This window comes from Schistocerca piceifrons, chromosome 2 (assembly GCF_021461385.2).
Source record: "Schistocerca piceifrons isolate TAMUIC-IGC-003096 chromosome 2, iqSchPice1.1, whole genome shotgun sequence".
Lineage (NCBI taxonomy): Eukaryota > Metazoa > Arthropoda > Insecta > Orthoptera > Acrididae > Schistocerca > Schistocerca piceifrons.
This window is the reverse complement of record NC_060139.1, coordinates 1,030,690,235-1,030,715,080: the sequence shown is the minus strand read 5'-3', so window position 1 is coordinate 1,030,715,080 and position 24,846 is coordinate 1,030,690,235. Positions and strand designations below refer to the sequence as shown.

Genomic DNA, 24,846 nt, shown 5'->3' with positions numbered 1-24,846 from the left:
TATTCTTTTCAAGAGTAGTCTCCCGCATTCAGCTCATCTATGAGTTCATCCACCACTAGGGTCTTCATCTCTAACCATTTACTCGAAGGTCGTGTTACTAGAACCCCCTCGACATCCAGGAAGATACAGAGAGCATCCAGAAACGGTAGTGCTTTTTCCACCTTCCCGATAAGTTGGTGAAGTGTTACCTCACATGATTTGCTTCGTAAGTATTATGAAAATGTGGCAGTTCATAGATAAAATTACGTATTCACAAAAACAAAAAGTATGTTGGCAGAAAATGAAAGTGGCATTATGAATTTGGCAGTACCGTAAGGTTTTTCGCTTTTACACTAAGGATTACTAAAAGTAGCAAGACGAATTTTGCTAGAGCGTTGTCTTACCATTCCCTCATTGAATTTGTATCTGCCTGCTTGTAGTTCTGCTACAAAAGAATTAAAAATCTTGCTTTCCGCGAGTCTCGAAAGGCGAACAAAGGCAGCGTGCACCTGACAGGCAAGCACATTACCTACGAGCTAGCGAACAGGTACGGGTCTTTCACGTACTTACTGACTCAGTGGCCACTATGGCAAATAAATCGCAACATAAGAGACGAGAGTAGTTGTGTTTCCGTGTGGAACCACTTTCGTTGACTCAAAAGCATTAACTGATATCCTTATGTCACGTCTCAAGAGAAAATCACTTGCAGTATTCAATTGAAATGACACGATAATATCAAGTGAATTTAGCAGGATAGGTCTGTGCCATCAAGGAAGTAACTCGCCGGTCACAGAGTTGCCAAACATATTCTGCGCTGTTGCCAAGTTTCAGTTATAGTGCCAGGAAGGATACCAGCTGATGTGTTGTGTGAGTGACCTCGGAAGTGACTTCAGCTTCATCTCAAAGTTGCGGGTGGCAAGGGCCGCAAGATCCTCATTATATGCCCATGAGTCTTATTCGCATTTCTGTAACTAGGTTTAGAGGCTAGAGTGCAATTACTTGTAATACATCGATGCACTGAATGCAAACTAAATGTCATATATTAATAACTGTGACAATTATTTGTGTTTTACTGTCTTAATCGGATCGAAACGTTGAAAGCGTATTCACCAGACGCGATTCACAATTTTGGAGCATCTCCAGTGGTTGAGTTGACAATGCCTCTTTGCTGTACAATATTGTTATTGAGATCACTGTCATTGGCACATCCACCAGAAGACAGGCATGGCCTGGCTTATTGTTGTCAGCTTTCCTGACGGATATTCTGCCTTTGCTCGAAACGTGAAGACTTAAGGTGAATTCGAACATTCCATATGGCGAAAATTTGATGTTTCTATTCTTCCAGCTCTAACATACAAATAACAGTTACAATAAGCGGCAGAAAAGCGCCTGTGAACCAACAGTTAATGATGCAATCATAAATAGTGGAATCTGACAAATTCCATCTGTCATCTGATAATTGTGAAAACTACTTTTTCATCTTCACAGCACCGCAGTATGAACTCAAGGGTTTCATAGAATACCTATACTTAATTTCGTTGCGATCGTTTTCAATGACAGTAGGGGAGGAGCAAAACCATCTGACTTGAAACATACTTTTCCAGCGGGATTTGAATCTTTGGCTACAGCTGCAGTAGCACGTCCAGTGAGGTATTAAGAATGTGAGCAATCACTCATTGCTACAGTATAGGCTAGGGCAGAGAGAAGCACGTTTCCGACAAAGTAAACGATGGTAGACACTGTCGCTGTCACTTATTAAACAGGAATTGTTCAGAAAATTACAACTATATCTAGTGAAATGAGTGGGTTGATGCAGCTCCAGTCCGGCACCATCACTGAGTTGCCAAACATTTTCCGAATAGCACTTATGATACAAATGTGTGTGTGTGTGTGTGTGTGTGTGTGTGTGTGTGTGTGTGTGTGTGTCTGTTGGCTCGAGCACTGTGGGACTTAACATCTGTGGTCATCAGTCCCCTAGAACTTAGAACTACTTAAACCTAACTAACCTACGGACATCACACACATCTATGCCCGAGGCAGGATTCGAACCTGCGACCGTAGCAGTCCCGCGGTTCCGGACTGCGCGCCTAGAACCACTAGACCACCGCGGCCGGCTGTGTGTCTGTTCTTAGGACATTTCCGAAAGAACAGACACTGCGAAACGAAATAGACAGACTTCTTAATCAGTTAAAGATTGAAGGACAGATGTCCAGGCTGTCATGGGCATTAAGATAGAACAACAGCGTCAGATGAAAATTTGTGCCTGATCAGATTCGAACCCGGATTTACAAAATTTTAATACCAAAATACTGCATCTCGGTTCTTACAATAGTGTAATAGGTGCGCACTGGTTAGATGTAACTGAAGAGAGACTCCAACTCGGATTGTAGTTAAGAGCGAATCCCAAGCGCATGGCCACGAACAATTGGGAGCGGAAACTTAATGTCATTAGAACCTTGTTGGAGGACCATGACATGCGATCGTTAGACCGACTGCACAAAGTTCAGATTATAAATACATACATACTTAGAAAAATATATTACGTCGGAACAGTCTTACCGATACTGCAGGGCACTGTACATAAAAATATAAGCTGTAGCCTCTTGGTATGTGTGGAAACAAAATATCATCAAAGTATCCTTCGACACGGCAACTTTGCAGAGGCAAAACGAAGGACTTGGAATTAAAGACGTGCTTTTAAACCAATACACGCCACTAAGACAGGCATCACGAAACTTCTGTTCCTCTCGTTAGATCCTGGGGATAGGAACGGTCCTGTTAATGTAGCACGCCAGCCTAGGTTACGTCCGAAAGTACTGTGGCGATTGGAGTTGTATAAGACTTCCACGAGCACAAACCAACACTAGAACCGTTTATCATTATATTACCAGACATCGTCTTCACAAACCAATTCCGGTAACTTAACCTACAAAAAACTGGAGGAACGTCTGGAAAAATATCAACAATAAAATTATACCAACTAGAGTAAGTGCCGTATGGTGCGACTTTGTAAACGAAACCATACCCACAGCGGAACGATTATGGAAAATAAAATTGAGACCATCTCCATACGGCGACAAATGACGGCTTGTAGAAACTGTAGCGCACATCTTCTCATGTAAAAATAGAATCAGAATTTGGAACTGGACTAGGAAGAAATTAGCACTGTCAATAGAACCTCAGAAAGTCAAATACCGATAACTGAAGCTTTACAACCCGACTGGAAATGTTACCTGTCCGCAAATAATAACAGTTATTCGTGGCTTCTGGGACAGTTTGTGTTTTACGTCATAACAAACAAAACTTAGTAGAGTACATGTTCTATATTGCAGTAGAACGTTTTAAGCTGAAGAAGAATAACAAATATAAGGAATGGTTTTAAATTTTTTATCTATTGCTTTATGTGGGCTACAAGGAGGTGGGCAGTTTTATTCATTAGAACAGGAATACAAATCTTTCACTTTTTTTATTCCTGGAATATTCTTTTACGTTGGATCTAAAATCAGAACTGTTCTAATTTGGCAAAACCCCACCGGATCCGAAATTTCTTTTATTTGTTGAAAAATATATGGCTTCCTTACAGACCTCATATGCATCCAGCGCATAATAAATTAAAATGTGAATAAATTTCTGAATGAATGTTTGTTATGTATTTTTACGTCACCCTTTCCATTGTTATAAGTTATGTTCTACAAGGAACGCACGCCATTGGGGGCGGAAATATGTAATTTATTTTACCTAAATTACTACTTAAATCTTGTTCTACAATTTAAAAGAACATACGGGTGCAAACATGGAATACATGGGAATAATGCAGCTGCTCAGTGCCAGGTATGGGAGTGGCATTGTGGCCAGGCCTCGGATCTTCGACCCCTGCCGTCTTTGCCTCCGCCTACCTGGTGCTGAAAGTCTTCTCAAACATTTAAAAAAAAATAATAGTGCAGTGATCAGAACGTCTGTCCAGTAAGCAGGAGGTCTGGGTTTGAAGCCCAGTCGGTCACAAATTTTCATCTGCCAAAGTTGCTGTATTTCAACGCACTGTGACAGTGTGGTTGTCGGTCCTTCGATATTTAAGATGCAATTGTTTTTTGAGGCAATAGAGGTGATTTGCGAACATTTGTCTTGCCATCAATGTAACAGGACTTCAACGGCATCCAACCCTTAGTCATACCTTTGTGGCCGGCCGGAGTGGGCGTGCGGTTCTGGGCGCTACAGTCTGGAGCCGAGCGACCGCTACGGTCCCAGGTTCGAATCCTGCCTCGGGCATGGATGTGTGCGATGTCCTTAGTTTAGTTAGGTTTAATTAGTTCAAAGTTCTAGGCGACTGATGACCTCGGAAGTTAAGTCGCATAGTGCTCAGAGCCATTTGCACCATACCTTTGTGCCGGCGCTAACCGATGTCATATACATGCGAATTAGATTGTAGTTCATATTTAGTCAAATAACGAATGGTCAGTATACAAGTATGCAGGCCGGGGTGGCCGAGCGGTTCCAGGCGATACAGTCTGGAACCACGCGACCGCTACGGTCGCAGGTTCGAATCCTGTCTCGGGCATGGATGTGTCTGATGTCCTTAGGTTAGTTAGGTTTAAGTAGTTCTAAGTTCTAGCGGACTGATAACCTCAGAAGTTAACTCCCATAGTGCTCAGAGCCATTTGAACCATTTCTTAAGTATACGAGTATTTACGAACAGTAAAATGCAGGATTGGCCCCAAATGGATCTGAGCACTATGGGACTTAAAATCTGTGGTCATCAGTCCCTTGAACTTAGAACTACTTAAACCTAACTAACCTAAAGGCATAACGTGTGTGATGCCCGAGGCAGGATTCGAACCTGCGACCGAAGCAGTCGCGCGGACAAGCAGGATTGCAGCGAACTGATCACTTAACCAAGTGCAACATGGAGTACTTGTGTAATGAGTCATTCCAGCTGCATAGCTGAGGGTAAGATTTGTTAAGCATTTCGTGGCAGAATTAATGTAATACCAGCACGATAATCTCTGCAGTCATACTGTATTAGGAGCCCGCGATTGGAGTACTATGTTTGTTGAATCGGATTACTCAAGCTGAGGCCAAATAAAGACAAGCGATGACGCCACATCACTATCTTTACTTAAGTAGGTAGTCAGCGCTAAGCCGGCCAGGGTGGCCGAGCTGTTCTAGGCGCTACAGTCTGGAACCGCACGACCGCTACGGTCGCAGGTTCGAATCCTGCCTCGGACACGGATGTGTGTGATGTCCTTAGGTTAGTTAGGTTTAATTAGTACCAAGTTCTATGGGACTGATGACCTCAGAAGTTAAGTCCCATGGTGCTCAGAGCCATTTGAACCATTTTGAGTCAGCGCTAAATTATGTGCGCCACCATTAACGTTACTGTATGCAGCTTGACAGCATAACACCACCACAACTACTGACAACCTGAACCATTATCATCACGCAGTTGTGACTCTCAGTGATTACAGGTTGCTGATGTTTGTCAAGAATAGCGGAAAGCGCCTCTGAAGTTCCATTTGCATTACGACCAAGACGGAGAGAATGCTTAATAACAGTAATAGGTCACCCAGCGAAGAGAAGATTCCACGTATTGTCTCATGTTCTTGCAGTCTGATATTAATGCAGTTCCGATACTTTCACACTAACGGGTTCTTTTGGCTATCGAGATACTCATATGGGAATCATAAAAGTGTAATTGCTAGAACGCTCAACTACCTTAATAATACCTCATTCTGGATTGAATACGACTCGGAAAGCGACGTTAATTTGACGTTTTCATCATCTCCTGACGTCTCACTGAATGAGGTCTGCACGCACAGTTGTGTTGCCTGCCGCAAGGATTCTGTGAAGTGTTGTGGCAGCTGGCAGTCATTGCTGAATACACACATGTGCAAATATCCTCACTGCTCTAGCGGAACTCGTCTTTGTTGCATTTTTTCCATACCGTAATTAGCACAATAACATAAGGCTTGTTCTGCTGATGAACTTGATTTCCACAAGTTCTTAAATAAGAATCTCCTAGCGGGAGTAATACATGAAAGGAAACAGACTGTTGGACAAAAGAATGGACAGCTCCCTGCTTTTGGCGTTTCCGATAGCGCCTACGATAAGAATCTGGTGCCATATTATGCTTCAGAACTCTAAATTGTTTATTTCTTTACTTCATACTAAAACAAAAGTTGTGATATGAGATGACTTATATGCTTCTCAGGAACTTTAGTTTTTCGTGTTTATTTTCTCACTTCATATTAAAACAAGGGCGTTAATATGAGAAGAGGAAATGAAATATACGCTTCCAAGACATAATATTTCCTTGTGTGCTATTACTGCATACATGAAAGCTCTGCAGTTAATTTTTGTATGTTTGATAAATTTTGATATCACCTCACATTCCTTTGTGGGAAGGTTCCTATTTTCTTGGGATTCAAATAGAGTGGACATTTCATCACTGGTTAATATTCTGATGACTAATGACATGATACCCGTTGCAATTGCTCCATCGCACCTGTGAGTAGAGTCTCACGTTGGTTACTCTAAGAACACGCAGGCAGTGATATCCGCTCACTGCAGTCAGAGCCAAGGTGATTTCTTTCTGTTTAGGGCGAAGCGTCTGCTGCAGTGTCCACGTTCAGCCAACATAAACAAATCGCGGCGGCATTGGGCACTGCTAATCGCTGCACTTGTCGCGAGCCTCGACAACAAGAGCGCACTGTCTCTGCTAACGACACTGTGGAGTTAATACATCTTACTTAACGTAATACGCAGGACATGGGATGGGTAAAAATTCAGTTTGTAACTTCCCATCGCATTAAAATACTTTACAGTCATATTTGGTGCAATATTTATTGTTGGTTGTCTCTCTAATTTTAATAGTATTGACTAAGATTGTGCGTTAACACAAAAACACACACAGACACACACACACAGTCATTGATTCCAGTGAGGGTGACAAGTACTGTGTGTTGAACAACACATGCACCAGTCAGTTCCTCAGTTGGCGTCGAGTGGGTGAGATTGTTCCATTAAATTACATTGCAAGAATTGGAAGGAGGGGACTGAAAGTAAATGGACTTGTTGTATGCTAAAGAGCTGCGACAAAGCAAAGCTTGACCGATTATCAGATAATTGTCCACACGGGTTTTGTGGACGCGTATACTTTTAGTAACCAACCCACCCACGATCATTACGTAAGATTTCTCGAGGGCGTGGGGGATTTATTTCATTAAGTCGTCGACAGTGTAGCGTGACGGTTTACTTCCCACCATACGTTTTCTATATTCGTCCAAAGGTCGCTTGCATTTGTAGGGACATATGGCCATGACCTTGTTATTTAAATAACGTATTTGTAATAAGCACATTGGATTATTATTTTCCACAGTGTTTAAGAATTCAGGCCCTGTCATAGATAAGTGATCTGGATTCAACAGTCCGATTAAGAATGTGGTTCACCCACTCTATCATATCATGAGAGTTGTAGTCGGATATCCAAATTAAGACTGACTGGCTGAATCCGATTAGGACGATCTTGTATCGAAATGAAATTACCGAAATCTGATAATTTGAACGTCTGTATTGCAACAATGCTGCGCACATAAATTCCTATGATGGAGTAACCGCTACCAACTGTCTAAGAAAAAGTGAGAAATATGTCGACTAGCAGCAATGTAACGTAATTATAACCTATATTCATCTGATGGAAAAATGGAATCGAACAATACACATCTATTTCAGTGGTGGGAAGATACTCCATATCAGATTTGCTGATGATATAATGACAATAAAAATAATAATAAAAATCCCGTGTGGCCGAGAGGGAAAACCCTCCCCTATATGGGTGGTACCGAGGAAATCAAATACTTGGGATGAACCAAATACTAACACAGTCCTGGACGGCTACTCAATCCGTTGAACCCAAAATCCAGACACATCTGATTGAAAATCACCGCTACTCTGGTCACCGTCTGTTATCTCAATAAGCTTGGCTGAAAATATTTGCTTCCAAAGGCTTCAACACCATCTGGTCCTGTCTGGTCCCGGTATCACCCAGGCCAAACCAATGAAACACAAGAAAACATGAACTATACAAGCAAAGGTAACTTTACCCCAGGTGGTACACAACCTGGCCACCGATAGGCGGCAGTTGGATTTTCGCACTCTGGGGAGTCCAGGTTAGCGCGGCAAAGAATATCGAAGATCTCTGGTAAATTTCCCTACAAGCAGAAAACATTCATTTAAAAACTAAACATCGATACATTGATCCAAACAAGAAACCTCAATAACCTCACAAAAGAAAAAGACCGCCAAAAAATTCTCATCCTTGCTCTTCAAGAACCACGATTAATTGACAATTAAAACTTGCATTACGGAAACCATTGCATCTTCAAGAGAAAAATACAACAAAGGGTAGCGAAAGGCGTACCAATCTTCGGCACTGCATTTCTCGATCCATCATCAACTCTGTCAAAGAAATCGCATCCATCAACAATCGACTTATGACTATGCTCATTCAGAGCCCCTATAAAAGATATTCACTCGAAAATACTATGAGCAAAATTCACCAAGATGGCGTGAAAATACTAATGGGAGACTTCAACTCTCTATTTGGGACAGAAAAAACCTGTAGAAAAATCATTGGTACAAATTCAACACACCGAAACGCTTAGACCAATGGCACACGTCTGACTGACATTTGCTAACAATTCAACCACAAAAGAATGTCTTCCCACTTCAGGAAGTAGCCTGTTCCCAAGAAACATATTTGGCCACCAGGTGCAAGCTGCTTTCGTTCGCCTTTCGAGACTCGCTGAAAGCCAGATTTTTAATTCTTTTGTAGCTTAGCTTCAAGCAGGCAGATACAAACGCAATAAGGGAATCGTAAGACAGCGCTTAGCAAACTGCGCCTTGCTACTTTCAGTAACCCTTAGTGTCAGAGCGAAAACCTTACGGTACTGCCAAATTCATAATGACGACATATTTTTTGTTGTTGTGAATACGTAATTATATCTATGAAATGCCACATTTTCATAATAATTGCGAATGATACAGGAAATGAAGTAAATACAGATCTTTTCGAAGTCATAAGTCGGTAATGTCCTACTAATTCGTGTTAAAATAGGCTCAATCGTCTTACAGATACTTAATGCTTTATTAAGATAGTCTGCCGTCGTGATGTTTCTGTAGTATGGTGAATTTAATTTGTATTAGTACAGTGAATATTTTAATTGGATTTTCCATTAGTTTACTAAACGCAACAGTAATCATCAAAGAGAAATTAATCAGCAAAAGAATTTTCTTTCACGATGTCTAAAACGATCTGACAATGCTTAAGTTGTTTACAAATTCTACGCCAGTAGAAACCTACTGGTTCCAACGATATCATTATACCAGAGTAGTTTTAAGAGTATTTTCGTCTAGAAATGAATTGCGTTGACGGTTGATCGATCAAGAGCGGGAAAGGTAAAACTTTACGAATATATGACGAGAGGGACAAGTGCTTGAGAGAGGACTTCCCTATCAATACAAGTGCCTGAGAGACGACTTTAATTTCAGTCTCCTGGATAGTTTTGTTTCTCAAATCAAGAAGTGCGTTATCATGCAGTAGCACATGTGATGTAGTTGTGTTGCTCGATTTTCTTACGCTGAGACCGAAAGGTGTCTCAGTTGTTGGCAACAAATTCCAGCTGTGTTGCACACAGCCCTTGGGGCAGAATTCGTAGCCCAAAACACACTTTTGGAGCTATCAGATGTAAAATATTATGTTCACACTACTCTTTGCTCGAGTTTATGTCTTTTGGAGGGGCTCAGCCTTTCATTTCTTCTTAGGAAGTTAACGATAAAGGCATCATAACACGTCACCAGTAACAGTACTGCATACGAATGCTCAATGAGCGACCTGATGACGTTCAATAATAGTCACTCCGTTGACTTTTGTTGTTTCGAATTAGAGCATGCAGTACTCCTACACCAGACATCTGAACTTTGCCTGTTGAATGCAAATGTCGCATGATGGTAAAATGGTGATCTATCACATATATCAGTAGTCGAGACTTCCTTAATGTGGAAAATCATTCATGCCAGAACGATCTTTGTTGAAACAAGAATATCTTTTTCTAGTGTATTTTTCCCAAAAGCCCTCGCTCCACACACAATTCAAATCTTTCTAGCTGCCTCCTCTGCATTCACCCCTCTGTTATACCAAAAGTAAACGTTGTGTTGCAGATGTTACACCTACTTGCACTTGCCACTCAATTTTACAATGCTTAACCGTAGTTCATGATTTTCAAGTATGCAAAATCCAATGCTTAACTGCAAGATGACAAGTGAAACTTCAAATTCGAAAATGACAGTTGATACATGCACTGACAGCGTGGCGCCGCGTTCACATGGGCGGCGCCGGATTTCAGGCGGCGCGGCGGGTGGCGTCTGGCCGGTGGCCGGTAGCCGCTGCAGCGCGAGGAAACGTTCGAGCGTTAGCTGTTACGATCGCGGCGTAGCCACGAGCTGTCCTGCGGAATTGTTTCTGGAATACTTGTTATTGCTGGTGGGTAGAATGTGAAGCGAATTATCTTCGATGTTCACTCAGACTCATAACTTTAGACTGACTGTGGCAAAAAAAAAAAAAAAAAAAAAAAAAATTACAGTTGGACGCGAACAGGCGACTATAAGCTCAGAACTCACGACGCTTGCCACTAGACCACGGGCTCACATAGTCCGACAACGTCTCGGAAGTAGACAACACTGCCTCCTAACACTTCCGCATCTTACAGTGTTGCCAGATTGTGCGGATGGCCGGGGTGGTCAGTTTTATTGGCCACCTTAAGTGAATGACTCGGACTTAGTCTCCGTGGCGGCCGGCCGGCGGTCAGTTTTATTGTCTAAGACTGTACATAATTCGGGAACGAAATGGTTAATAAAGTAATATTACAGTGGTCAGGCCAGTTACCTTATAATAATAATTTGATGTCCTTCCACGATTGGTAATGGAATTTGCGCGTGGTCTCCTTGCTTTTGGAAAGATGGGAAGAATGTAAGCACTCAATTAGCCATGCTGTCCATCTTTGTTGGGTATATTGTTGTATTCTGTCAACAATAGTTCCTTCTGAGCAAATGAGAACTTCTCAAAACATAGACGCCGGCATGTGTAAACAGGTATTAGCGTATTATTAACCTATATACTCGGCGAATAACATATTTTCACCGATTTCATATATTACAACAGAAACATAAATTTCGACTTTGTTTTCATGAAAGGAATTTATATTCACACTTTAGTACAATGTTTCTACACAACTTGCTTCTGCTACAGCATATTACATGGTATTGTTGTTTTTGTTGTGGTCTTCAGTCCTGAGAATGGTTTGATGCAGCTCTTCATGCTACTCCATCCTGTGCAAGCTTCTTCATCTCCCAGTACTTACTGCAACCTACATCCTTCTGAATCTGCTTAGCGTATTCATCTCTTGGTCTCCCTCTACGATTTTTACCCTCCACGCTGCCCTCCAATACTAAATTGGTGATCCCTTGATGCCTCAGAACATGTCCTACCAACCGGTCCCTTCTTCTTGTCAAGTTGTGCCACAAATTCCTCCCCCATTCTACTCAATACCTCCTCATTAGTTATGTGAGCTACCCATCTACTCTTCAGCATTCTTCTGTAGCACCACATTTCGAAAGCTTCTATTCTCTTCTTGTCCAAACTATTTATCGTCCATGTTTCACTTCCATACATGGCTACACTCCATACAAAGAGTTTCATAAACGACTTCCTGACACTTAAATCTATACTCGATGTTAACAAATTTCTCTTCTTCTGAAACGCTTTCCTTGCCATTGCCAGTCTACATTTAATATCTTCTCTACTTCGACCATCATCAGTTATTTTGCTCCCCAAATAGCAAAACTCCCTTACTACTCTAAGTGTCTCATTTCCTAATCTAATTCCCTCAGCATCACCCGACTTAATTCGACTACATTCCATTACCTTCGTTTTGTTTTTGTTGACGTTCATCTTATATCCTCGTTTCAAGACACCGTCCATTCCGTTCAACTGTTCCATATTACATTATGTAGAGATAATTCAAACAATGAACATTGTATGACTATTTACCTGCAATCTGCGCCTGTTTCCCTCCTAGGAACAATGTTTCCTTTCCAGTTGGTATGCTCCAAACCCTTGACCTTCTTTTGTTTAATCACATTCCATTTCTACAATTCCAGGTGTCTTTTCTTCCTTCTAAATTAATGTAAATCGTCTTCGGACTCTTCTGACGGTTCCGTCACTGAAGCCATTTGGAAATTTCACAGCTGATTACTGCAAACCGCTACATTGCTGCTCTCATGCCTCACGTTCTTTCGTGCAATATAGGACTTGCATCTGTGACAAGTCCTCTTTCTGCAAGGAACGTAATTTCGACACTGATTTTGACAAGGAAAAATCGCTGAACAAGTCCCATTTTAGAACCAACAGATGCGGAATCGTGTGAAAATACCAACTACAATAATAACTCATATACCCCAAAAATGATGACATGTCCCGTTTCTGATCTCAACACCTCAATTACTAGCACCCAGTATTGGCTAGTACTGCTGGCCGCCACTACTGTCCCTGTGTGGAGGAGGCTTAGCATATTCGTTCGTCGTACGTCGCACATTGATTTCTGCGGTTGTTTTACGCAGTATTGCTTTTCTGTTAGCACTGACAACCCTATGCAAACGCTGCTGCCCTCAGCCAGTAAGTAAAGGCCGTCGGCGACTGATTTGTCCATAGTGAGAGGTAATGCCTGAAATTTGGTATCTCGGCACGTTCCTGTCGCTGTGGATCTCCGAATATTGAAACCCCCAACGATTTCCGAATTGGAATGTCCCTATCATTCCGCATTCAGAGTTTGATAATTCCCGTCTTGCCGCCATAATCACGCCGGAAACCTTTTGTCTTGAGTCACCTGAGTACACACAACAGCTCCGCCAATACACTGCCCTTTTATGATTTGTATACGTGATACTACTGCCAACTTTATATACGGGTTCGAGTCCCGGTCGGGGCACACATTTTCAGCTGTCCCAATTGAGGTATATCAACAGCACCTGTCGGCAGCTGAGGGTTTCAAGTAATTATCATTTATATGCACATAGCTATCCAATGACCTTTCTCACTTCAGTGTAACACATCTCCGCTTCAGATACGTCCCCTCCCATCCTCAGCTGTTGCGGAGATCGTGCTGGCTCAGGAAAAGAGCACACACGCTGATGACCAAATTGACTTAAGGGAGAACTGTGTGCGTGGGCACAGTGTCTTACTGGGAACACAACTTCCTGACATTATAGGAATAGCAAAATCATGGCTTGAATGATCCTTTTCATGTGCCCTGAGCTGTTAAGCTTTCCCTGAACAAGCACTGGGTTATTGGACGTTATGGATTTCCCGCTGATGATTCCCAGACTTGGTCCTGTATAATGAAATTTTCACTCTACAGCGGAGTGTGCGCTGATATGGAACTTCCTGTCAGATTAAAACTGTGTGGCGGACCGAGACTCGAACTCGGGACCTTTACCTTTCGCGGGCAAGTGCTCTACCGACTGAGCTACCCAAGCACGACTTACGCCCCGTCCTCACAGCTTTAATTCCGCCAGTACCTCGTCTCCTACCTTCCAAACTTTACAGAAGCTCTCCTGCGAACCATGCAGAACTAGCACCCCTGGAAGAAAGGATATTGCGGAGACATGGCTTGCCACAGCCTGGGGGGTGTTTCTAGAATGAAATTTTCACTCTACAGCGGAGTGTTCGCTGAGCACTTGCCCTCGGAAGGCAACGGTCCCAGGTTCGAGTCTCGGTCCGGCACACAGTTTTAATTTGGTCCTGTACGTTTTTGCCTTGTGCTCTTTTAGAATCGGATAAAGCCATTGCACCGCAGGTAACACCAGTTTGTCGACAAGAAGCATAAATAGTAGTCACACCGCAGCCACACAGATAATCAAAGCTAAGACAGTAGAAAAATGTAGCCTGGCGTATCACTTTCCATCCTTCATAGACAAGGGACAGACATGGAACTCCAGATTTACCTAAATGCTAAGCAGGTCATATGAAGGCAGCCAGCACCTCCACTCTCATGTACATCCTGAAGGGACACACATGGAACTCCAGATTTACCTAAATGCTAAGCATGTCATATGAAGGCAGCCAGTAACTCCACTCTCATGTTCACCCTGGAGTCGAAGACACAAGAAATCAGAGTATTTGAATGGCGTCAAGAAATTACCGAATCCTGCAACAGCCACTATGGACTCAGCCTTCTGCAGCATCTACTTGTTCCAGAGGACTCCATGTAAGCCGAAAATAGTCTGTGATGCTGATATCAACCGTGAACATTACTTTATGTAGCCTACGTTACATACAGGGTGAGGAGTCTTTTTACCTCAAAAGTAATTATTCACTTGTTAATCATATTTCCAAAAATTTTGCACCTTAACAGATAGTGACCAGACACATATTAAATGAAGATCAACGAGTTTTGGTAACTTCATAAATCACCCACATAAAGGATTTTACTTTTGTATTGAACGACCAGGGAACCACGACACCAGTCACGAAACGACACCCGCAGCGAGCGATTATGTGGTTTCCTAAGTCCAGTTTTAGGCGAAAAACTGCTAATGGTCGCAAATGACACACTGCATACAACACTGTCCCTAATCTCCAATGAAGTTACTTGTTTAGTTACCATGTAGGAACTGAAATCAAATCTGATAGTTCAAAATGGTTCAAATGGCTCTGAGCACTATGGGACTTTACATCTGTGGTCATCAGTCCCCTAGACTTAGAACTCCTTAAACCTAACTAAGCTAATGACATCACACACATCCATGCCCGAGGCAGGATTCGAACCTGCGACCTCAGTAGCAGCGCGATTCCGTACTGAAGCGCCTAGAACCGCTCGGCCACACTGGCCAGCTCTGAGAGTTCATTAAACACTGATGAGCCAAAACATTGCGACCACATGCTTAATAGCTTCTTTGTCCGTCTTTAGAACGAAATACATCACTGATTGTGTGTATCGCGGATCCGACAGTTTGTTGGTAGGTTTGTGGAGGTGTGTGGCATTAGATGTCTACGAACAGGTCATGTAATTCTCGTAAATAACGGGCCCCTGATTTGCGTACGTGGTGGTGATACCCGATAGCGACCCAGATAGTTTCCATAGGATTTGCATCAGGCGAATTTGGTCGACGAGACATCAACGTGAGTTCACTATAATATTCCTCAAACCAGTGTAGCACGGTTCCTGTCCCGAGACACGGACAATTATACTGCTGAAAGATGACATCGCTGACGGGGGAAGACATCAACAATGAAGGGATACAACGGGTTTGTAGCTGTCAGCATGTCTTCCATTGCCATCGCAGGTCCCATGCAAGACCAGGAGAATGTCTCCCATAGCATAATACCGGTCCCACCAGCCTGCGTCTGTGGCGCACTGCACCTCGATGACGACGTTTGTGGAGACGACCAGCGACCTAGTGTAGCAAAAAAGTTATTCGCCCGAAGAGGAGACATGTTTCCACTGATCGACGGTGGAATACCGATGGTCCCGTGCCCACTGCAATCATAATCGACGATGTCGTTGGGTCAACGTGTGAACATTTAGGAGAGGTCTGCTGCGGAGCGCCATGTTCAATAATATACGATGAACAGGTGGCAGGGGTAAAATACAGGGAGCGAAAGGCTATTTACGACTTGTACAGAAACCAGATGGCAGTTATAAGAGTCGAGGGGCATGAAAGGGAAGCAGTGGTTGGAAAAGGAGTGAGACAGGGTTGTAGCCTTTCCCCGACGTTATTCAATCTGTATATTGAGCAAGCAGTAAAGGAAACAAAAGAAAAATTCGGAGTAGGTATTAAAATTCATGGAGAAGAAGTAAAATCTTTGAGGTCCGCCGATGACATTGTAATTCTGTCAGAGACAGCAAAGGACTTGGAAGAGCAGTTTAACGGAATGGACTGTGTCTTGAAAGGAGGATATAAGATGAACATCAACAAAAGCAAAACGAGGATAATGGAATGTAGTCAAATTAAGTCGGGTGATGCTGAGGGAATTAGATTAGGAAATGAGGCACTTAAAGTAGTAAAGGAGTTTTGCTATTTAGGGAGTAAAATGACCGATGATGGTCGAAGCAGAGGGGATATAAAATGTAGACTGGCAATGGCAAGGAAGGCGTTTCTCAAGAAGGGAAACTTGTTAGCATCGAGTATAGATTTAAGTGTCAGGAAGTCGTTTCTGAAAGTATTTGTATGGAGTGTAGCCATGTATGGAAGTGAAACATGGAGATAAATAGTTTGGACAAGAAGAGAATAGAAGCTTTCGAAATGTGGTGCTGCAGAAGAATGCTGAAGATAAGGTGGGTAGATCACGTAATGAGGAGGTATTGAGTAGGATTGGGGAGAAGAGGAGTTTGTGGCACAACTTGACTAGAAGAAGGGATCGGTTGGTAGGACATGTTTTGAGGCATCGATGGATCACAAATTTAGCATTGGAGGGCACCGTGGAGGGTAAAAATCGTAGAGGGAGACCAAGAGATGAATACACTAAGCAGATTCAGAAGGATGTAGGTTGCAGTAGGTACTGGGAGATGAAGAAGCTTGCACAGGATAGAGTAGCATGGAGAGCTGCATCAAACCAGTCTCAGGACTGAAGACCACAACAACAACAACAGTGTGCTCCAAAACACCTGTGCGTGCACCAGAATTGTGTTCATTCGGCAGAAATGCCTCAAATCACCATCTGTCCTATTTTACAGAGCAAACAAGCCCCCGAACCCCACGTTCTGTAAAGAGTCGTGGACGTCCAAGCATTTTGCGTTTAGTGGTAGTTTCACGGTCCTACCTCATTCTGCAGATGCTCAGGCGCCTAGTAAAAGTTTAACTGTCCTTTTACGTCTTTCCGTAGGTGCTCACATAGCAGTACTACGTGGTCACTCGATCAGATTCGCCGTTTTCGAGATACTTGTTCACAGGCTCTGTGTAATAGTAATCTGTCCTTTGTCAAAGTCGCTTATCCCAGCAGATTTCCCCATTTGTAGCCCATATTTTCGCTAGCGTGATCTCCCGTCATTGTCTGCTCCCCTTACATTCTTTTGTTACAGCGTCACGGGCGAGCAATACCACCAGGCGGCGTCCAGCGGCGTGATAGGCAGCGGTCATAATGCTTTGTCTTACCGCTGTAAATGTTTTAACTAATTTTGGGTGCGCCTAAAAGTTCGATCCTTGTTGGGGCAACATTTAACTAAGTGTTTGTGAGGAAGGATAATCGTTAGTGGTGATAAGAATGATATGAAATTATTTGTGATGGTGGAAGAGGTGATAACAACGGTATTCACTAACGAAGTATATCACAGCTTTCAGTGTCAGCTGAAGAGCAGCAGCAGGAGTTATCACTGCCGAGAACAGTGACTATCTTGTGCCTTTTTTTCCTACAAAGTGGCTGGAGATTATCTGAACTTCAGGTGCTAATCTTTCTGGACAAACGAGAAAAATAAATCCGTAAAGAAGGGAAACGACAAAAATACGGTTTCTTGTCTTCCATCGACTGTCCACAACAGGCACTTAAAAAGTAGTGTTGGCTTCCTTTCCTCTCATGGGCCACTTTCTGAGAACAGAGACTTCCAGATCGAAGTGAGAACTAGGAATGGCAGCAATCTGAGATTGAACGTGCGTGGAAAAAGACGTACATAATGTGAGAGTGTGTTGTACTGTGTGTCATTATTTTCAAAAACTCGGTGTGTCATTGTTTTCAAAAGCTGTTCTTCTGATAAATAAAAATCATCTTCAGATCCCTCAAGAACTATTTAAACACGAATTTCCAATAGCTTCGCAGCCCATGAAACTTGAGACGATCTTCAGTAAAGTGGAATCACTGGACCAATGACTGTGATCAAGGGACAAAACTAGAGATGACGCAAGGTGTGTGGAAAGAACATTTGTGAGGTGTGCGTGGAGTGTACATGTTGACCTGCAACAGCCACATGAAATGTCTGGCTGCTACAGCCACTCCACAGCATCGGTTTTTCGGTAGTAATGGCGAGTGGAATGGCTATGTCAGTGGCATTTGAGAAACCCACCACTGGTATAGTGAAAAACAAGAAACATTCTCATACTGCGGCGTTCATACTGTTATCATATCTTACTACGATGCCTGTAAAACAATAAACTGGTAGCCAAGATCGCAGGAGTTCTTTTTATTCCATGATTACCGGTTTCGGCGAAACTAAAGCCGCCATCATCGGATCTTAGGACACATACAGGTTACAACATCAAGGCAAACAATGGTGATATTAAAGTTGCCTATAACACGCAGGCGTTACAAAGTTGTCGCAAGGTCTGCGTCTTATAGGCAACTATTAGTATCACTATTGTTTACATTGATGTTGTAATCTGTATATGTCCTAAGAACCGATGATGGCGGCTTTCATTTCGCCGAAGCCGGTAATCATGGAATAAAAAGAATTCCTGCGATCTTGGCTACCAGTTTATTGTTTTACAACCATTTAGGTCGCTCCCACATCAGCAAAATGTGCTTCCTACAAAATTACTACGATGCCACGTTACATCGTACTAAGGGAAGCCATAGTCCGTCTATACGTGTGAAACACACTGGTCGATGAACATCTTGATCCTGGCTTCTTGATTGTGCTGCATTCTGCAAGCCACCTTATGAACTGTGTCGAAGTGTGGTGGAGAATACTTTTGGTATCTCCACTATTTGCCCGACTTTATGTTCCATTCGCAGATGGCGCACTGGAAGAACAAGCGTCTGTGAGCCTCTATATCGCTGAAATTTCTCCTCATAGGTGGTTGACAAGATTTATGTGGCAGGAAGTAATATGCTGCTTGACCCATCTTTGCACCTACACTCTCCGGATATTAATAGTAAGCTTGATTTTTAACGTCCGCCGCAGCAGTTCCATGAGCTAGTTATATAGCAAAAACTTTTAAGCTAGTACAGTAAAATTCCTTTTGATTCTTGTGACCAGAGGGCAAGACGGCAGACTGGAAGCGCATCCTGGACGTGAACGTGCTGGGTCTGAGCATCTGCACCAGGGAGGCCGTGCAGGACATGCTGAGCAGGGGCGTCGACGACGGCTTCATCATCCACATCAACAGGTGGGCTTCTGACACGTCTTGTGACAGCAATGTAATCTTATTTTTATTATGTTACGTATTTATGTTATTTCTGTAGTTTTCAGTCTAAAATACATAGTTTTGGCACAGATTTCCGATCGTGAAGAAAACGTTTGAAGCAGTTTCTCACGCCTACTGGGCAGAAAGGCAGAAGCAATCATGGTCGATGCTAAAGAGTTTACACACGGACACGTGTTACGTAAAGCCCCAGCATACAATCGCGTAAAGATTTGGAACGTTATTTACAGGCAAAAATGCCTCCAGAAAAAAAACTGTGCAGTCTTACCTGTACATAACTACACCATGCTCAAATTAACAACGTTGCACTACGCAAAACTGGCGCTAATAGCATAGGCACATAGGGAACACACACGGCACAGATCTGTAAGTCCACAGTATTGGTGATAAGTTGAGTAAACCGTCCCGAAACACGTGTGCTACGAAACGCCAGTTTCCTGCGCGTGTACCCCGACATCAATATGGAATATGATCACCATGCTCACGTACACAGGTCGCACAACGGGTTGGCATACTCTGGATCAGGTGGTCGAGCAGCTGCTGGGGTATAGCCTGCCATTCTTACACCAGTGCCTGTCGGAGCTTCTGAATTGTCGTAGAGGTTTGAAGACGTGCAGCGATACGTCGACCGAGAGGATCCCAGACGTGCTCGATTGGGTTTGGGTCTGGAGAACAGGCAGGTCACTCCATTCGCTTGATATCTTCTGTTTCAAGGTACTCCTCCACGATGGCAGCTCGGTGGGGCCGTGCGTTATCATCCATCAGGAGGAAGGTGGGACCCACTGCACCCCTGCAAAGGCGGACATACTGGTGCAAAATGACGTCCCGATACGCCTGATCTGTAACCGTTCCTCTGTCAACGACATGCAGGGGTGTACGTGCACCAATCATGATCCCACCCCACACCATCAAACCACGACCTCCATACAGATCCCTTTCAAGGATATTAAGGGGTTGGTATCTGGTTCCTGGTTCACGCCAGATGAAAACCCGGCGAGAATCACTGTACAGACTATACCTGAACTTGTCCACTGTTCCAATGCCCATGTACTGTGTTCTTGATACCAGGCTTTACCGGCTCTCCTGTGTCCAGAGGTCAGTGGAATGCACCTTGCAGGTCTCCGGACGAATAAACCATGTATGTTCAGTCGTCTGTAGAATGTGTGTCTGGAGACAATTGTTCCAGTGGCTGCAGTAAGGTCCCGAGCAAGGCTACCTGCAGTACTCAGCGGCCGTCTGCGAGCGCGGTTGGTGAGATATCGGTCTTCTTGTGGTGTTGTACACTGTGGACGTCCCATACTGTAGCGTCTGGACACGTTTCCTGTCTGCTGGAATCGTTGCCATAATCTTGAGATCACACTTTGTGGCACACGGAGGGCCCGTGCTATAACCTGCTGTGTTTGACCAGTCTCCAGTCGCCTTAGTATTCTACCCCTCATAACGCCATCAGGATGTGCTCTTTGAGATTTTCAACACACAGTCACCATTAGTACGTCTGAAAACGTCTGCACACTTACTCGCTGCACCGTACTCTGACATGCACCAACACACCTCTGCGTATGGGGACTGCTGCCAGTGCCACCGTGCGACGACCGCAGATCAAATGCACCAAATGGTCATACCCCGAAGTGATTTAAACCCGCAAACCGCCCACCAGAGCGTTGTTTCACCATATATCAGCATTATCCTTAATTTATGAGCATGAGTGTATGTAGTTTTTTGAGGCGACAATCATTAATAAGGTTTAAAATACACTGAGGTGACCAGTAGCATGGGATACCTCCTGACGTCATTTTCCTGGCGTAGTGTAGCAACTCGCCGTGGTATGGTCTCGACAAGTCGTTGGAAACCCCTTGCAGAGAAATTGATCAACATTGCCTCTATACCAATCTCTAAGGGCGAAAGTGGTGCCGGTGCTGGATTTTGTGCACGAACCGACCTCTCGATTCTGCCCCCTAAATGTTCAGTGTGACTAATGTAGGGCAATCTGAGTGGCCAAATCAAATGGTTCAAATGGCTCTGAGCACTATTTAACTCAACTGCTGAGGTCATCAGTCCGCTAGAACTTAGAACTACGTAAATCTAACTAACCTAAGGACATCACTCACATCCGTGCCCGAGGCAGGATTCGAACCGGCGACCGTAGCGGTCGCGCGGTTCCAGACTGCAGCGCCTAGAACCGCTCGGCCACTCCGGCCGGCGTGGCCAAATCATTCCTTCGAATTGTCCAGAAGGAGCTTCAATCCAATCGCGAACAACTGTGGCCCGATGACATGGCACATTCTCATCCATAAAATTCAGTTGCTTTCTGTGAACATGAAGTCATAAGGTCCATGAGTGGCTGCAAATAGTTTCAAAGTAGGCAAAAATAAACATTTCCTCTCAGTGATCTAGTCCACCCCATGTAAACACAGCCCACGCCATTATAGAGCCGCCACCACCACACAACCATCTTGTGCAATGGCTTATGGACGACCTGGGTCCATGGCTTTGTGGGGTCTCCACCAGACTTGAACCATACTATCAGCTCTTACCGAATAAAATCGGGACTCACCTGACCAGGCAACGGTTTTCCAGTCGTCTGGGGTCCAACCATTTTGGTTACGAGCCCAGGAGAAGCGCTGCAGTGTGCTTTTCCCGAAGTCATTCGTGTCGGTCGTCTGCTGCCATAGCCCATTAACTTCAAATTTCGCCGCACTATCCTAATAGAAACGTTCGTCATACGTCCCACGTTGATTTCTGCGTTTATTTCACGCAGAGTTGCTTGTCTGTCAGCACTGACAACTCCACGCGTACGTCGCTGCTCACAGTCGTTAAGTGAAGGCTATTGGCCACTGCGTTATCTGCAGTGAGAGGTAATGCCTGAAATCTGGTGTCCTCGGCATTCACTTGACAGTGTGGATTTCGAAATATTGAATTACCTAACCATTCGGAAATGGAATGTCACACATGTGAAGCTCTAACTACCAATCAACGTTCAAAGTCTCTTAATTCCCGTCGCGCGGCTATAATCACTTTGGAAATGTTTTCGCATGAATCAACTGGGTACAAATGAATGACAGCTGCGCCAATTCTCATCTGAGCGTATAAAGCAACCGACCACTTGTACGTTATGTTATTAAATAAGCCGAAGCTACCCGACACCAGCCGACATGAGGTATTTTGTTCAGATATTGTAACTCAGTCTTTTCATCGCGCAATCTGAGGTAGATCTTTACTGTTGTACTCAGAATGATAGCGTCCAGTGCCGTCACAGTCAGGTAAACAATTTAATTCCGGACTATGGTGGTTGTTTGAGTGCAAACTGTTTTCATCCTACCTAAATCGTCTTTCAAACGAGTTCTTTGACATTATATAACAGCCAGAGAGACGGGTGGTGCCTCAGTTGTAAGTGCTAACGTGCTAGTGTATAAAAATGTCATGGTCATTTTTGTGTGAATCCTTGCTCAGAAAGATATCAGAAAATGTACCAGGTTAGTAAAAAGACCTCTCACAGTTTCTCCGATCATTGGGCCAAACCAATGAGGGCTTAACTAAAACGGTAATTGTAACAACGCTATGTATGAAGTATTCACAGCCTTCTTGGCACATTAACAACAAATTACTTCTGATGGATGTGATGGCGATAGTGAACGAAAGCTCACGTTTTTACCGAGCGAGGTGGCGCAGTGGTTAGCACACTGGACTCGCATTCGGGAGGACGATGGTTCAATCCCGTCTCCAGCCATCCTGATTTAGGTTTTCCGTGATTTCCCTAAAATCGTTTTAGGCAAATGCCGGGATGGTTCCTTTGAAGGGGCACGGCCGATTTCCTTCCCAATCCTTCCCTAACCCGAGCTTGCGCTCCGTCTCTAATGACCTCGTTGTCGACGGGACGTTAAACACTAACCAGCACAACCACCACCACGTTTTTACTCCGATGCGATGTAGCAAGAAAGTCGAGAATAGCTTAAATATGATGTCATCAAAAGAAACTTTGCTCTCATAACAACACTGTGTCGTTATTATTCCCTTGGAAACGTAAACCAACAATAAGCGAGGCTGATATGTTATCAGTATATGAATATCCAAAATTATGTTGCCATGTGGAGTGTAAAAATATCCCTCGGAAAGTGTAGCAAACATCTAATGTTAAGTTCATGTAATTTTTTCCTGTCAGTGTTATAAATTAATATGACCATGGAGCTTATTAGAATTGCATAGAACGGACTAAATACAATTCAGTAAATCATAAACGGTTGTTGATGTGTTGGCTCTAGATCACGAAAATTAAGAAATAGTAGTGAGAGAGGAATAACAATCAATAGGGAAAAAGATTTGGAAGATGAATAAGAAAGTAGCAACTTACGGAATAGACAGCAAAGTAGCGTCGTGCATTTCACTGCTGTATTATTACTTTAATTAATCATCGAAGATTGAGCCTCAGGTACTGATTTCCCACGCATCTCAGATGTCGCAGATTGTTTCTGATGTGGCAACCTGTTTCACTAATTTTCAGTGTTGCGGGACACACACCACCGATATTAGGAACTATGGCGTTGTACTACGCCAGCAAGCACGCCGTCAAAGTACTGCTCGAAGGGCTGAGGAAAGACCTGGCCGCCAAGGGCAGCAAGATACGAGTTGGGGTAAGTTATCCTTTAGATGTCGCACGTGTGTAACGGACAAAAAGTGTATGCTTTTACACAAGTGATAGTCTAAGTCTGCTTGTCTGTCCCAGTGTTCCCCACAGACCGCTTTTTGCAAATTATTTGGGAACATGTACTCCTGCAGTCCTTCGTAATGCACTAGTAGCGTCCACTAGTTCTCATAAATCAAGAAGAAAAAGACAGATATAACAAATAAAAATGCTATAAGACGAATTGAGTGCGCGTAACTAAAGTGTAAGACACATCACGTATGATTCATAAAACAAGAAAAGAATACCGGATGAATAATCAGTGTTTGAACGCAGACTATATTTTCCACGTCCAAACTAGTGTAGGTCAATTAGCATCAAAGCAAGTTCGTTATGATCGCCATGTGCGCCATGCGAAGGGAACGCCATTTGTCTTACATAGCTGGTCTTTGAGTGACTCTGGGTCTGAGTTAAAATGCTGCAAGCAACAACACGGCTATATTGAGCATTCCAAACATGCCATATGAGATCAAGTCATAAAATCAAGGTTCCCGCATTTTGTGGTGCATTTGTAACTACATTCTTCCAGAAAGCAGAATGTTTTCTTAAGTGTCTAAAAACAGAAAGGAAAGCAGTACTTGCGAAGCGAGTGAGGAAAGTTTGTAGCCCATTCCTAGTGTTTTTCGGTCTGCACATTCAGCATGCAGTAAAGGAAACCAAGGAGAAATTCAGGACGGGAATTGCAACTAGAGAAAAATAAATCAGAACATTTTAGTTTTGAAAGACGCAGGAGTGTAGCAGATTGAACAGTGTCTTGAGAAGAGAGTTGTAGGAGGCACATCAACAAAAGTAAAAGAAAGCTATTGAGATGTAGTAGAATTAAATCAGGGATTAGATTAGGAAAAGAGACAATAAAAGTAGAAGATCAGTTTTGCTATTTGGGGATCAAAATAACTGATGACGGTCGAAGTAGGGAGTATTCTCAAAATATTACGTAAGGTAGCTCTTCTACAATAATCTCTTTTATTGTTCACGAGTCTAGTCTAATAAATGTCAATGTATTGGTG

General features: G+C 43.3%; 1 protein-coding gene across 1 annotated transcript in view; it reads left to right on the top strand.

The window, feature by feature from the left end:
• Nucleotides 1–24,846, top strand: part of LOC124776574 (dehydrogenase/reductase SDR family member 11-like) — a 72,366-nt gene that overhangs the window by 33,026 nt on the left and 14,494 nt on the right. Inside the window, exons 3-4 of the mRNA XM_047251621.1 lie at nt 18,996–19,125; nt 23,660–23,789. Coding sequence (XP_047107577.1) covers nt 18,996–19,125; nt 23,660–23,789 — 260 coding nt within the window. The remainder of the gene's footprint in view (nt 1–18,995; nt 19,126–23,659; nt 23,790–24,846) is intronic.